General features: G+C 44.4%; 2 protein-coding genes across 5 annotated transcripts; one reads left to right on the top strand and one right to left on the bottom strand.

Moving 5' to 3' along the window:
* Positions 1-9,946: 9,946 nt before the first annotated feature.
* Positions 9,947-14,763, bottom strand: LOC142557138 (uncharacterized). 4 transcript variants are annotated; one of them, XM_075668785.1, is made up of 3 exons: positions 13,103-14,763; positions 12,919-13,005; positions 9,948-10,189 (listed from the first exon to the last, which is right to left on the bottom strand). In XM_075668785.1, the coding sequence occupies exon 1, from the start codon at positions 14,633-14,635 to the stop codon at positions 13,580-13,582; it is 1,056 nt and encodes a 351-aa protein (XP_075524900.1). In that variant the 5' UTR covers positions 14,636-14,763; the 3' UTR covers positions 9,948-10,189; positions 12,919-13,005; positions 13,103-13,579. The 4 variants fall into 4 exon arrangements, with proteins under 4 accessions (XP_075524897.1, XP_075524900.1, XP_075524901.1 ...); XM_075668782.1 differs by having other exon boundaries at positions 9,947-10,189; positions 12,919-14,763; XM_075668786.1 differs by lacking the exon at positions 12,919-13,005.
* Positions 14,764-15,194: 431 nt separating this feature from the next.
* LSm7 (U6 snRNA-associated Sm-like protein LSm7) lies at positions 15,195-15,828 on the top strand. Its single transcript, XM_075668787.1, has one exon. It carries the CDS (start codon positions 15,380-15,382, stop codon positions 15,704-15,706), a length of 327 nt encoding a protein of 108 aa, XP_075524902.1. The 5' UTR covers positions 15,195-15,379; the 3' UTR covers positions 15,707-15,828.
* Positions 15,829-16,273: the final 445 nt, after the last annotated feature.

Raw genomic sequence — 16,273 nt, forward strand, 5'->3', positions numbered from 1 at the left:
TGCGTGATACCGGTGGTTGCGCTTCAACGATATCAAGCGTGGCTTCGCCAACCCGCAAGCTTGCTACACGTTATTTTTGCGTCGTTCAGTGCCACTACAGCCTCAAAAACACGAAACACTGAGATTCCCAAAACTTGGCAGATTAGGCAAGCGCCGAATGAAATCGCGCGTTTTTCTGTTCGCGTGCCTTTAGATTCGTGTCGTGTGGTGCATCCAATGGGCCTTAGGTACACAGCGATAAAGATCACTAAGCTCTGTACGTACGAGCGTGAGCACTCAATGCTGGTCCCTTTCACGACGAAACGCGCTGCTGGACCATGGTGAAGAGAAACATGGTCGTGGTTAAGTGCACAATGCGGGCTTCTTTGAAACGCTCAAGGTGCGGTGGCATGTTTCGGCAGCAATTAAACATAGCATATATCATAGGTGTTTTCCGGGAATTCTACTCGCGCATTTCTACAGCTGGTAGGGCAGCAGCGTGGAAGAACAGCTGTAGCAGTTTAACCAATTGGCAACTGCGCACTGTGTATGGATAAGAGCTTAATTAAATATATTTGTAGCATTCCTAATTAGAACGGCAGTAGAAAGTACATATTCTCAGTGAGACGGGTGTCATCCACTATTTTGTTCTAACTTCTTCGTCTTCACTTCTTCCCTATAGCCCACTTCTTCGTCTTCTTTCATGCATCCAGTGCAGACCACTCTTCCGGACATCTTTCGATTACGCTTTCTGGGGTAATACTTCACTATGTTTTCAATAGAGGCGCACTCCGTTTGACCCGAGGCTATGGTGTGCCAGACGTTCTTCAATATTCCATGATGGGATGCAGTCTTAATCCCTTGAAACGGCCCGTAAAATTTAGAATTTGAAGGTACAGCTCCTTCCTTACAAGGACATAGTCTCCAGGTTGTATGTCCGGTATCTCGCTACTGTGTGTATCAAAGTTTCTCTTCAAGCGGCACTTGTAGACCTCCTGTTCTTTGACAGTTTTCCTCGCTTCAGCGAGTTCGATGTTCTCTAGGAGGCCTAGCTCACGATCTGCAGTAAGTGTGGGCGCCGTACCTGAAGTGGCAAAATGAGGACTGCAGCCTAAACCAGTGGTGTATGATCTGTTGTGATGTTTCACAGCGGCCTCGAGAAAGCACTTCCAGCCAGCGGCCAAATCTGCATACATCTTCAGAAACTGTTTGACGTCTCATATGGCACGTTCCGCTAGGCCGTTTGCTGCCGGGTGGTATGGAGAAGAATGCTTGATCATCATACCGTGCTCCTGCGCTCACTTCGATAACTTGGCACTCCGGAAAGCCGGCCCGTTGTCGCAGGCTAGCGTCTTTGTGTGTTTAAAACATTCAGCCTTGAGGAGATTTAGTACGCTGTTTGCCTCTTCTTTGCCAGCTTTAGCCGCAATTGTCCTTGTGCACTCATCTATGGAAAGCAAGAAAACTTGCGTTCGCGAAGTCAATGAAATACTTCGAATGGGACGCTTGAAAATTCAGGGTTTGTCATAACGTCTGTCGATTGCTGGAATTTAACTTTGTTCACCTGGCAGAGGTGGCATGTGCGGATGTAATGGCTGATGTCGTTTTTAATGCCCGGCCATGTGAATCTCATGAGCAATTTCAAGTGCGCCAGCAGCCATCATGTCTGCCCGATCCAGGAGTGCCGTGGTAAAGATGAAGAATCCTTGGAAACATAGTTGGTGGTACGCGATACTCTCTATTGATAAACAGGGGTGGTATTCTGTAGAAGTCCACATAGTGGACTGTCCATTTCGGCCGCTGCTGATTGGCTGGGGCTGCTTGACTCCTCCTCGCCCGTACAGCTGCATCCAATCAGCAGCGGCCGAAATGGACAGTCCACTAGGTGGACTCTTAGAGAATACCACAGCAGGAGTTCTTCTGTACCTTCCCACAGCTTAATATAATCTTTATTTATTTATTTGTTTATTCTTACTACAGGCCAACATACTGGCCCATGCAGGAGGGGCAATACAGTTGACAAGGTAATGACAATGCAAAAAAGATAGTATAGATATATATATATATATATATATATATATATATATATATATATATATATATATATATATATATATATATATATATATATATACAGTGCATAAAAAGGATGCAGCCCATAGCCACGTTACAAAAATCAAAATGCTTGCCTTAACACAGTAACTACAACAAAAATAATCGCACATTTGAAGTTGAATTTATATGTGGATAAAAAAACGCTGTGCCAAACAACAATCGGGCTTGATTAATTGATTGCCTCTGGATTCTTGATTGATTTGTGTACAAGTAATCTTGATAATGCGTCAGCGTCAGTGAGGAGCGGGCCAGGACGGTGCGAAATTACGAAATCAAATTGTTGCAGGTAGTTCACCTATACCTAGCAATGCGGCCTCTTGGCTGGTTCATGCTCAGAAGTTGAGTCAGTGCTTGATGGTCACTGAACAGAACAAATTTGGCTCCTTCCAAGTAAGTAAGAAAGTACTGCACAGCTTTTAAGACGGCCAGAGCTTCCTTTTCTGTGGTAGAGTAATTGATTTGAGCGGGTTTCAGAGTATAGCTATAATACCCCAAAACGTGGTGTTCGGCCTGGTCAGCTTGTTTTGAGGGTTTCTCGTATAGAAGTGCACCGCTAGAATAGTGTGATGCGTTCGTGTTCAGCACGAAAGACAGAGAAAAATCCGGTATTCGCAAGATGGGGTCCGACGATATTAGTTCTACAAGCTCACAATAAACAGCTTCGCATTCCTCGTCCCATTGAAAAGACACGTCTTTCTGAGTTAAACGTGTTCTCACCTTGTTCTCAGTGCATAGTCTTTGATAAATGCACTGAAGTATCTTGCTAGGATAAGAAAAACGCGCAGGGAGTGCACGTCATACGGCTTTACCAGCTTGAAGATTCTCTCTACCGATTCTTGGTTAGTGTTTTTAGTGTGTCCATCAAACACCCTGCCAAGAAATACTACTGCATCCTGAAAGAACGCACTTTTCTTGAAGTTGACCTTGAGTTGGGCAAGACTGAGAGCGTGAAGAACTTTTGAAAGATGACTATGGTGCTCTTCCTTTGCCTTTGAGTAGATAATGATGTGGTCGATGTACAAATTGCAAAATGTGCCCAAATAAGGTTTCAGAATGTCGGTTATAATCTTCTGAAACACGCAGGGGAGTATTTCCAACCAAATGGTAGGCGGTTGTACTCAAACAAGTCAAATGGGGTTATGAACGCGGTGTACTTTTTCGTTTCTTCACTTAGTGGAACCTGCCGACATCCCTTGCAGAGATCTATTCGTGAAAAACAACGGCAACCACCAGTTCGTCAATTATGCCGTCGATTCTCGGAATTGGATAAGGTATCAATTCAGTTTGGCGATTGAGAACCCAGTAGTCTGAGAAGAGGCGGAATGTCCCGTCTTCTTTTGGTCCAATAGTTTTAGGAGAAGCAAGTGGGGATACATAAAGCCAGATAATACCAGCGTCCAACATTTCTTGCAACTCCTCTTTCAGCCACAGCTTCATCATCATCATCATCATCAGCCTGGTTACGCCCACTGCAGGGCAAAGGCCTCTCCCATACTTCTCCAACAACCCCGGTCATGTACTAATTGTGGCCATGCCGTCCCTGCAAACTTCTTAATCTCATCCGCCCACCTAACTTTCTGCCGCCCCCTGCTACGCTTCCCTTCCCTTGGGATCCAGTCCGTAACCCTTAATGACCATCGGTTATCTTCCCTCCTCATTACATGTCCTGCCCATGCCCATTTCTTTTTCTTGATTTCAACTAAGATGTCATTAACTCGCGTTTGTTCCCTCACCCAATCTGCTCTTTTCTTATCCCTTAACGTTACACCTATCATTCTTCTTTCCATAGCTCGTTGTGTCGTCCTCAATTTGAGTAGAACCCTTTTAGTAAGCCTCCAGGTTTCTGCCCCGTAGGTGAGTACTGGTAAGACACAGCTATTATATACTTTTCTCTTGAGGGATAATGGCAACCTGCTGTTCATGATTTGGGAATGCCTGCCAAACGCACCCCAGCCCATTCTTATTCTTCTGATTATTTCCGTCTCATGATCCGGATCCGCCGTCACTACCTGCCCTAAGTAGATGTATTCCCTTACGACTTCCAGTGCCTCGCTGCCTATTGTAAATTGCTGTTCTCTCCCGAGACTGTTAAGCATTACTTTAGTTTTCTGCAGATTAATTTTTAGACCCACTCTTCTGCTTTGCCTCTCCAGGTCAGTGAGCATGCATTGCAATTGGTCCCCTGAGTTACTAAGCAAGGCAATATCATCAGCGAATCGCAAGTTACTAAGGTATTCTCCATTAACTTTTATCCCCAATTCTTCCCAATCCAGGTCTCTGAATACCTCCTGTAAACACGCTGTGAATAGCATTGGAGATATCGTATCTCCCTGCCTGACGCCTTTCTTAATTGGGATTTCGTTGCTTGCTTTATGGAGGACTACGGTGGCTGTGGAGCCGCTATAGATATCTTCCAGTATTTTTACATATGGCTCATCTACACCCTGATTCCGTAATGCCTCCATGACTGCTGAGGTTTCGACTGAATCAAACGCTTTCTCGTAATCAATGAAAGCTATATATAAGGGTTGGTTATATTCTGCACATTTCTCTATCACTTGATTGATAGTGTGAATATGGTCTATTGTTGAGTAGCCTTTGCGGAATCCTGCCTGGTCCTTTGGTTGACAGAAGTCTAAGGTGTTCCTGATTCTATTTGCAATTACCTTAGTAAATACTTTGTAGGCAACGGACAGTAAGCTGATCGGTCTATAATTTTTCAAGTCTTTGGCGTCCCCTTTCTTATGGATTAGGATTATGTTAGCGTTCTTCCAAGATTCCGGTACGCTCGAGGTCATGAGGCATTGCGTATACAGGGTGGCCAGTTTCTCTAGAACAATCTGTCCACCATCCTTCAACAAATCTGCTGTTACCTGATCCTCCCCAGCTGCCTTCCCCCTTTGCATATCTCCTAAGGCTTTCTTTACTTCTTCCGGCGTTACGTTCGGGATTTCGAATTCCTCTAGACTATTTTCTCTTCCATTATCGTCGTGGATGCCACTGGTACTGTATAAATCTCTATAGAACTCCTCAGCCACTTGAACTATCTCATCCATATTAGTAATGATATTGCCGGCTTTGTCTCTTAACGCATACATCTGATTCTTGCCAATTCCTAGTTTCTTCTTCACTGTTTTTAGGCTTCCTCCGTTCCTGAGAGCATGTTCAATTCTATCCATATTATACTTCCTTATGTCAGCTGTCTTACGCTTGTTGATTAACTTCGAAAGTTCTGCAAGTTCTATTCTAGCTGTAGGGTTAGATGCTTTCATACATTGGCGTTTCTTGATCAGATCTTTCGTCTCCTGCGATAGTTTGCTGGTATCCTGCCTAACGGAGTTACCACCGACTTCCATTGCACACTCCTTAATGATGCCCACAAGATTATCGTTTATTGCTTCAACACTAAGGTCCTCTTCCTGAGTTAAAGCTGAATACCTGTTCTGTAGCTTGATCTGGAATTCCTCTATTTTCCCTCTTACCGCTAACTCATTGATCGGCTTCTTATGTACCAGTTTCTTCCGTTCCCTCCTCAGGTCTAGGCTAATTCGAGTTCTTACCATCCTGTGGTCACTGCAGCGCACCTTGCCGAGCACGTCCACATCTTGTATGATGCCAGGGTTAGCGCAGAGTATGAAGTCTATTTCATTTCTAGTCTCGCCGTTCGGGCTCCTCCACGTCCACTTTCGGCTATCCCGCTTGCGGAAGAAGGTATTCATTATCCTCATATTATTCTGTTCCGCAAACTCTACTAATAACTCTCCCCTGCTATTCCTAGTGCCTATGCCATATTCACCCACTGCCGTGTCTCCAGCCTGCTTCTTGCCTACCTTGGCATTAAAGTCGCCCATTAGTATAGTGTATTTAGTTTTCACTCTGCCCATCGCCGATTCCACGTCTTCATAGAAGCTTTCGACTTCCTGGTCATCATGACTGGATGTAGGGGCGTAGACCTGTACAATCTTCATTTTGTACCTCTTATTAAGCCACAGCTTATCTCTGGACATATTATAGGGGGCTCTATGAACCACTGCTTTATTTGCGAGCTCGAAAGGAACATGTGATTTCATTGCTGGAAGATAGCTCCCCATGCATGTAAGCTCTGGGCACTTTGTCTTGACGTCTTCACCAGGATCTTCTGTTCTTATGGTCTCTTCGGCCATTACATTGTCGTCCAAATAGATGTTTATCTTAAGTTTTTTCATGTCTGGGCGGGACAAAAGAAAATTATACGCGACATTGGGAATTGCCAATACGTCACTGGTAATAGAATGTCCTTGGAATTCAATAGCCAGGGTTACCCATTTGCTATGCATGGTTACTGACCCATCGCAGGCTTGGACATGCAATGTTTTACCAGCGTGCAGACGAACGGCGTCCACTCGAGTCTTGTTGATAATTGATACCGAAGCCCCATTGTCAACGAGGGCCTTCACTTCGATGCCATCCACCTTAATGGAGGCATACAGTAAGCTTGACGACACCAAATACACTGTCTCACTGAAGCTCTTTTTCTGGGGCTTGTGATCCACGGTAGTAAGATTATGTGGAAGTAGTTTGTCGCGAACTGCGGTAATTGGTTCTTCACCATCCTCACTGTCATGATTGACGCTTCCCAGGGGTTTGTTTATGAAGCTATCTTCACATTCAGATAACGGCAACGACTCAAGATCTTCACTCAATTTACGAGAATCAAGTTGCTCTGTTCTACCACCTGGCTGTCTTCTCAATGTAATTCTTGGCACTGAGGTCTGTTGGAAATTCAGGTCATCAAATGTTCTTGGACCATTGAGCTGGAGATGACTACGGATCTCGATACACAAGCCTTGCGTTATCAAAGTTACAACAGCAGGAGACGACAGCTTCGATTCTGCAGAATAGGTGACGCTTCTCAAGACAGTACCCAAGCAGAAAGCCACATGTATATGTGAACCGTAGTGCAGGCTCGTACCCCGTTAAAGGGACAGTAATAAAGGCAAGTATTAAGTCAAGCTAAGCTGATAGATTAGTGCTCGAGAATTTCTAAGGCGTCAATATAATCGTGAATGGAGCCTTAGTAACACAGAAATTGAGGTAAATGCAGGACACGATTAGCGACTGCCCAGGGACATTCAAGTGCTGGCCCGATGACGAAGGCATTCCTCATTTAAATTCTGTCACTATATTCAACCACTCGTTATAAACACATCTTCGTATAGCATTATAAGACGAAAGCAAATGCTACTTGTCCCGTTCTATTCTATTTACAAGAGAAATCACTGCCATTACCTTGACAACGACGTAGGTGGTCGAAAGGTTTCGTTTTCGCTTGATTCTGCGCCGCCAGGGCTTCGAGTTTCAGTAGTTTCGTTATTGTGTAGTTCTGCGCTGGTTTTCCTGGTTTGCGAAACTCGCACAAACTGCAAGTAGCAGATAATTCTACGTCCATGTGATGTCGCGGGATGCCGGAACTGTCCACGCCACTTGACCAAATGCAACTGCAGCGGTGGATCTGTCTTGGCTCGGTTTCCGCGGCCGCGCGTTTGCATTTTGTGCGCTAAATTGTGCACAAAACCGTACCGCTGTCTGTCGGGAGCCGTTTTTCTCGCCAGTGACAGCAAGGGGTTGTGATGGCGTATGCAACGTCACCACTTCCTGATTTGGTGGAGGGAGATTTGAATTGCGATAAAGGTATACGGACCCTTCAGATGCAATTTTCTATTGAACAGTCTTTTCTTGGCACGAAACAAGAGCTGCGAAGTTTCTGGAATGGTATTTAAACAGTTCATGTCGGCTTAGTATTTGGATTTAGTGTCCCTTTAAGCAATGGCTCACACCCCCATAAGAAAGCAAAAAATTCAATGGCTCATACCCACGTAAGAGAGAGGCTACAATCGCTCAGTAAAGTGAAGCGAACAGTGCATACATTCATTCAAATCACTCATACAACATAGTGAACAGCACACATTTCAATAAAGAACAATCTCGAAACAAGCATCCGAACCATCAATAAAGCATTGCATATCGCCTTCAGCAAATGTAGCGGTGGCTTTGGAACAGATTCGCTAAATTAACCTTCATTCACCTCAACAGCACAGTTAGTGGGTTCCACTCCCACCATGGGTCGAGTGCTTTAATTACTTCTATCTTAACTGTGGCTAATAAACTTCACATTAATTAACATCAATGGTCGTGGGTTCGAGCGCCGCAATAAACTGTCCTAAACGTGATCATGTTCGCTATCGCGCATGACAAGCGAACGACCGATGAGGTCTGATAAGGCTTTATACTGGTCAGATCAAGTTCCATGACACATGGAGATGAACAAGTGACACAATGTTTACGCGTATACTTAGAGAACTACCAGAAGAGTTTCTGCGTAAATTTTCTGTACATTTGAGCACCCCATGACACAATTGTTTTACGACATCCCCTGAAGCCTCGGCCACCACACACGTGACTGGTGTTGCTCGACTCCGAAGACATGAATCAAACAGAGACGCACGAGCAACAACGCAGATATTTACGCTAAATGGCTGCCTCCTTCCCGCAAAGCCGCCACCAGCGGCGCGTACGTGATCGCGCTCTATGCGTATCCTCCATGGCAGCAGCCTTACATTAGCCCAGCGCGCGATTGCATCGAGGGCTGGAAAAAAAAAGTTAATGGGAAACGGATGGGCGTCTTTGACTGGAAAGCGCACCCGCCAGGCGTCACGGCATCTCGCTTTCTAAATATGCTTCGCTGGAATTTGTGGAGCCATTCTGCAAATTCTAACGCGAATTACCAGATCGAATCTTGAATATGCTTTGTGCTTTTTTTCTGACACTGCCATCAAAAGTCAACAATGCATATCGAGTCGACTCACTTTTGTTTCAGTGCCAGTTTGCGATGTCTGCTATATGCCCCCACCCTTCTCTTTTTGTCTGCATTTCACTTTCTTACCGTTGTATTTTGTTCTTTTTGGAACTCTGTACTTGGGATAGCAATTATATAGACACTCCAGGCACATTTCTGCCGTCAGCGTCGCCGTGAGGTTCCGTATGAAGTCCAAGGCCGATAACATCGTCGCCGCGAGTAGTATGCTGCATGTGCCAGTGAAAGCGTGCGAGAGTGAGCCAGCAATCGCCGCTCAATCTTGCGCACGCTAGGGAGGAAGTGCGCCGTCTTCTGCCGCGCGCATGGCTCCGGGCGGCAGTGCTCGCGCGCCCGCGCCGCTGCATATCTGAAAGCCATCTGCGATGGGGCCCACCGTGCGCTGTTTTCGAGGCTTAGTTCGCGTTGATGCGAGCCAGCACGAATGTGAATTCGTCTGCTGCCGCCGCGCTTCCTCACTCCAGCGTTTTGACAGCGAGTTTCCGCGGTCATCGAGTGAGATGTATTCACGTTTGCTTATGCGCGTGACGTCGTGCTTGCGGTCATCGAGTGAGATGTATTAACGTTTGCTTATGCGTGTGGCGTCGTGCTTGCGGTCATCGAGTGAGATGTATTCACGTTTGCTTATGCCTGTGACGTCGTGCTTGCTAATCTAGTTAGTATGCCCATATTTACAAGTTTACACGGCCGATAAAACTACTATCCTTACTTTGTATAGCTGTCCACTAATTTGCTATCGAAAACGATGCTTCGCCTTTCGGGCGAAACTGCGACATTTTTTTTAGCTAAACATTTTTCCCAACTGTATGTTTTCATGTTGAATTTATTGTAATTTGTTTCCCACTTTTTGCGTTCTTTTGCAGTGCTTACATTTACTACAAGCCACCATGTATGTGTGCCAGTGCAGCTCGCTGCCAAATTGTACCTTAGGTAGCCAGCTTAGTCAAGCTGCAGTTTATGCAGCTTTTTCCCGTTACCCCCTCTCTTGTTGAGATGAATAAATTGATTGACATGAACACAAACTTTAGGGAGAATATCTTTTTTTATTCACTGGTCCAGATTTAACATAATGGAAGCACTGTGGGGCAGGAAAACCGTATTCTAACATCAAACTTAAGGCAATTCCTTGTGGCAGTGACATAGTATGCAGGTGTCCACAATCCGATGGCTGCACGGTCTCATGAAATAATGACATGAGGCATCCTCCCAAAATGGTTGCATTCTTGATGAGATGTGGGAACACTGAAAAAAATGAAGGTTTTTTTTTGTGCCTGCTGGTTGTTTTGTAGTGCCTTTTGACACGGTCAGCAAGAGCTAAGAATGCACAGAGTCGTCACTTTTGTTTGGGAAAATGATGCATATCACAGTGGAGATATTTTAACATAATATTAATCATAAAAACAATGAAAACATAACTTTTGAATAATGAATTAAATATTGAGCTACTCATTCGTTGTCCCAATCGAAGACTAGTAAATATTTGCAAATCTGAATATCTTTCAAACGCCTTGAATACATTAAATCATAAACTGAGCATGAACAAACATAAAGCTGAAACAAATATTCAGTCATAGCGGGCGTAAAGAAGAAGAAATTACGTATTAGAGCATTCTGCGTCACTTGGGGAACCAGACTTCCCTGGCTGAGTAGTGATTAACATTTTGTTCCCCTATGGCATTCAGCAGTGGACACTGATTCATGCTACTTATGGAAGTACATTATCTTTAGGTTAACCCTCGTATGCAGAGATGTATCTTGACTTCAGGCTCATGCTTGACTTAATCGAAATATCTGTTGTCAACACAGCAAAAGAAACACAATGAGCGTCATAGACAGTCACGCCAGGCACCACTTAGATCAAGCATGGGGTTCAAGCTAAGGTGCATTTCTGAGAACAGGGGCAAATTTCACACCTTTTTACATCACTTTAACTATGTAACCATGTGATGTGACAATAGATGCTACGCAAAACCTGCACGTGTGCTTCTCCACACACCTTCTCTGATGCAACCAAGATGGTAGACAGACTAGAATGGTAATTGTAGTATCAACATGCCAGTCAGGGACATCATTCCCAACACCATTCGTTTTCTGCACTGTTCAAGGTTTCAAAATGTGTTTCAGCCTTACAATGCTACTAGCAGAAACACGGCCATCTTTGTTAGGGAATGTTAGCTATGTGGTAAAGTCTGCTTATGCACTTTTGCATATTGTTTATTGCAACTACAGAAGTGGTTACTTACTTTTTTTTCATTTTCCATCACTGTAAACCAAGTGCCTTCCTGATTTAGTCTCAATAATATACGTAGGTGCTAACAGTCTCTGAAGACTTCATTTTCTAACTATATCTGGCAATGCATGTCCACATTTTCAGGTTCTCATATTTTTCAAATTTAGGGGGGGGGGGGTTAATACATATATAGAGATGACGAACTCATCTCTATAATTCCTCCTTGTCAGGCCATATTATTATCTTTAATTAACCACATTGACGGAAACAACAAACAGAGATGTGCTTCGTGACCCTTTTTTTACTTTGTTTTCAGCACTTTTTTACAAAGGAAAAAAGTACAAGAAGTAGTAGACATGAGCATGATCCACAGGACGTGGTGGGATGCTTTTCCTTGTCTTATAAACCCTATTGACATGCATTATCATATACATTGGGAGCATTTCTATGTCCCTCCTAGACCTGTGGGGCCTTTTATCCAAGTCTGTCTTCATCCTGCTTTACTGGTTCCAAATATAGGCTCTTGCAACAAAATACAATACCAATTAGATTAAGCAGCCACCTTTTGTTGAATGTAATATAACTCGGTAAGCATCCTCTCAATGTCATGGCTAGTTTGCAATGCAGAGTAATGTGAGCACTGAGTTAATTCACTTCCTAACACATTACTGCTGTTTAGCTGTATGCGACATTCAGGAAATGTGATGCAATGCGCTTTTGTCCCATTAACGTAAACACAGCTCATATTAAAAAAAACAAGCTTTTGCTCACCCGACATTGGTAGCTGCTCAATTATATTTTTACATGTGCCAATTTTTGCTCGAGTGTTAAGCAAGAATGAGGTATATACCATATCATATTCATATATTTATACAATATATCTTGACCTTTTGCTCACAAAAGGTGGGCAGCATTCATTAGTTTTGTAATACCTGCATTTATTATCCATTATGAAAGGACAAAATTGAGGGAGTAAATTGGTATGATCCAATTCCTATAAATTTTGTTCAGGGTGCAAAAATCAGGAATTATAATTTTACCCAAAAGCAAAGGGTAAAGGGAATTCAGAGGTGTCCTGAGTATACGAACAATTTGATTGTTTGTTACTAATGTATGACTTGTGCTTTTAATAAAGCATGCTTCATTATGGGTGGTGTAACGACAGAAACTTGCAAACGTTGTGAATACTGGAGTGTGAACACAGTTATAAAAGCCGAGAAAGATTATTCAAAACAACTTGAGACATATTTTATGTTTGGTTCTATTTCCTTACGGCACTGTTTTGATTCATATTCAATACTATCTAATAAATTACTGTTCGCACAGCCCTATTAGTCATGCACAACACTCAGGAGACAGAAAAATCATAGCATTAAGCTCTGTTATTGTTCTATAACATTTAGTAATTAGACAAAAAAGCTGCAATGTGTACAACAAGGAATAGTGATACAATTGTCATTTTTGTGCTCTTTTACAAGTTGATGGAGCAAAAGTTGTATTCCCAATTCTAAAGAGGTGCCAGATGGTCCTGTTCCAAGTGACACTGTCGCAAGTAACCCAGTCAGCATAAAAGCTAGCATGTTGAATAAGCACATCAGTTTCCACAACTATTTTGACTACACAGATGTGTCTACACTGGCTCCATCTTAAGGCAAACAAATCAACATCATGTTGCTCTTCAAAACATCCAACACCAAACAGAGCTTTGATAGCACATTTGTCAATTAGGAGCACAGCTTACCCACGCAATATTGCGATACTATTGTTCCATGGTCTGCCAGAATGCGATTTTGTCTCATCCCCAGAACTGAAAGACCTTTGATGTCACCTAAATCACAAAGTACAAATGATGGGTACTTTGAGACTCAAGGTAAACCTAGCCAGCTGTTTATAATGTAATCTGTGCATGAACCTTAGAAACCCACCTGATGGCTTCACATAAGCTGCTTCAACAGTGTTATCTTAACGGTGATGAGATCTCAATGGCAGGTGAGCATGCTTGTGCTTCTTGCCATTTCATGGAACAGTGAGGATGAGATTTAGGTCAAATCCACCTATATGAAGGTACTTTTCGAGGCATGCATGTTTGGCAGAAACGTTATACTTTATTGTCCGATGTGCTCATAATACCTACGGCTTCTCAACATCAAGCACTGTGCGATCTGTTTCCTTGTCACACTTCACACCTTTAGTGATTTTCTTCTAGCAGCAAGCAAGCAGTTCTTTACAAGCTGCTTCTCATGAGAAAGGCTACATTCTTTCGTCAAGCATGTCCAGTCACTGTGACATTTTATGTCAATCTTTTAAGGCACTTGTGCCTGTGCATCTGTGAGCCACCTACCTTACTGTTGGGCCGAAGCTGTGATGAGCATTTTTATATTTCCGGTCGTCGAGCAGAACCTTTATTTTTTTACCTTGCATATTTTGCGTTGTGCAAGCTTTTGTGCATGTTTGCAGCGCACGCAGGATTCACCTTTCGAACCAGCAATTATAAGGCATTTCTCTGCAAAATACATCTCTCTGTACGACGTGTACTTGGCCGAGGTTGGCTTCACACCACAGCCTTTGCATAAGGACACCGCATCGATATCTCTGATAAATTCTTCTGCTTCGCACCGCGTTGTGAGAACTTCCTTAAAACTTTCCCTGCCCCTCAAGTAAACAGTAGCCGTGACAGCAGCTTGATCAGGCGAGGCTGCTCCAAATACAACCATCCTCTCTATAAACAGATGCGAAAAAATATTTTCTTGCATTTGGCAACAGCCGTACGCTAGGCTGCCTTCTGACAGACAAGGCACCCTCGTCCATGTTTCTGGAATCTGAATGCCGTCGAACGCGTGCCCTTTCCGACAGTCCGGAGACGTGCGCGTGCGCCCGTTTCCGTTCGGTTTTTCACAAATGGTGTCCGCCTCCCCTTCTCTGGAACCGAGGTGCTCCTCTTGCTCACTTTCCGCGGATCTCGCTGATTCATCCGAAAAGGAGACGTTGTCGCGGCTGTCCGACTCTTCGTCGACGGTAAAGCACGATTCGGCTGCCTTCGTTTCTCCGTTCCGCGCGCCCGGACCATGCGCTACCTCTTGCTCACAAAAGCTTATCACCTTCCTCTGGAATCGCTTTTTGGGAACGGGGTGAGCAGAGTAATCTTCGAAAACGGTGGGGACGGCATCCGGCTTCAGGCGGGGTATGTCCCTGGCGATCTCGTTTACCACGCCGTCGACGACTATCTTGAAGGTGCGCTCGATACAACTGTCTTCGAAGTGTCTTTCACATACCACAGCTGCCGGTGTCAGCCTCTTGTCCGCTCTCCTAATTCTCGTCTCCCACTCCGAAAGCCGCGCGGGGTCGCGTGGGGCGCAGAACATTGAGACACGCTTTGTGTTAGGTCGGTATCCGCTCGTACACAACGGCACGAAACATGATCTTTGCTTGTAAAGGCGTCTTGGTCTTGGCTTTGACATTGTCGAACGCCTCTTGTATGGTGAAGTACGCTCCCCTAACGTCGCCGGTCGAACTGGGCGTCACGAAGATGCACGCACAAATAAATAAAAACCATGCACAAGCGCGCCGGACCACAAAAATGTCTACACTGCGCTACGACTACGACTACACCCTCTGTTGGCTACGATGAGATCTCGGAATCCAGCCACTAGCCGGTCCTAAACCACACCAAAAACTGCAGCTGAAGTAAAGAAGCTAAAGTAAACACTGGTAAATGATAAACATAAATACATTACATAATGACATTTAGTTTTCTCAGTGTCAAACTTTAAAGTTACAATGTTCATAAAGTATTTGGTTTCGTTTGCGCTTTTCGAATGGGACTGTACATTTAACGTAATTTAGGACGCAAATATTAAATAAGAAGTTATAGCTTAAGTACGCTTTTCTCCCCTGTTTGTCCTGCTTACAAACAAATTATGTCAATTTTTGACATTGAAAACTAATTATATCTCCACTACTACTTCATACATGGCGCTTGCATCTTTTGCGATGTCTCTTGGCTTTCTCTATTCTGTTGGACTGGTTGTACCGTTGTACTGTCAGTTTACTAGCTTTTCCGCGGCGCCAACGTTGTGGTTGCGTCCGTTGCGTTTCGCACGCGTTCCGTTCTTTACGCAGCGTGCGCCTTGAGAAATCTGTCTTCTCGGTCACGTTTACCGTGAAGGGTCGAAGTCGAGTGGAATTTGTGTGCTCTGCTAATCATGTCGGCGGCAGCCAACACCGGGGAGAAGGAGAAGAAGCGGAAAGAGAGCATCGTCGACCTCTCCAAGTACCTGGACAAAGCCATTCGCGTCAAGTTCCAGGGCGGTCGCGAAGCCACCGGCATCCTCAAGGGCTACGACCCGCTGTTGAACTTGGTCATCGACAATGCCACGGAGTTTCTGCGAGACCCTGACGACCCGTACAAGCTCACCGACGACACGCGGACGCTTGGACTCGTTGTGTGTCGCGGAACTGCGGTGGTTGTGATCTGTCCGGTGGACGGGATGGAATCCATTCCCAACCCGTTTGTGCAACACGAAGGCTGAGGCGTGCAGTACGAGTTCGTCATGCTTAACAAATTGTTTTTTCATCGGATGTGAGTGATGTGAATGCCTTATTATGTTTGTTTCTGCGTGCGCACGTGTGTGAATAAATGATCGCACACTTACTTTCTTGGTCAAAATCGCGGCCTTGTCACGTCGGTGCTGTTTACTGCGAGATCACGGCGATCTCGAGCTTATATTCAAACGGGTTATAAAGTGTCGTAATGCTTGAACGTTTAATATCCATTTAATATGCCAACAGAGCGCCAAGTTAACTGTCAAGTACCATCAGCATAAATTGAAACGCGAACCCGATCGGAAAGTCTGCTACGCGAAATTACGTGGCAGTGTGACGCCTCATTTTCTTAAGCATGGAGTAGTCCAAGTGAACTTCTTGCAGCAACGTCTGTACTTGTTCTAGAATCGTTCACGTTTGAATTTATGCCGATTGAACATGCAGGTTATTTTTAGCACACTGTCATTCATAGAAGAAGAGTGCGGCTACATTGAAATGGACTAACTTTTTATGCTGGCACTGTTTAAGTCACGCGAGTCGCCTCGCGTCACCAG

The sequence above is a fragment of the Dermacentor variabilis genome, chromosome 9 (assembly GCF_050947875.1).
Source record: "Dermacentor variabilis isolate Ectoservices chromosome 9, ASM5094787v1, whole genome shotgun sequence".
Taxonomy (NCBI): Eukaryota; Metazoa; Arthropoda; class Arachnida; order Ixodida; family Ixodidae; genus Dermacentor; species Dermacentor variabilis.

Coding starts and splice junctions, on each gene's coding strand:
- LOC142557138 (XM_075668782.1), bottom strand. CDS start 14,635: ATGTCAAAGCCAAGACCAAGACGCCTTTACAAGCAAAGATCATGTTTC.
- LSm7 (XM_075668787.1), top strand. CDS start 15,380: ATGTCGGCGGCAGCCAACACCGGGGAGAAGGAGAAGAAGCGGAAAGAG.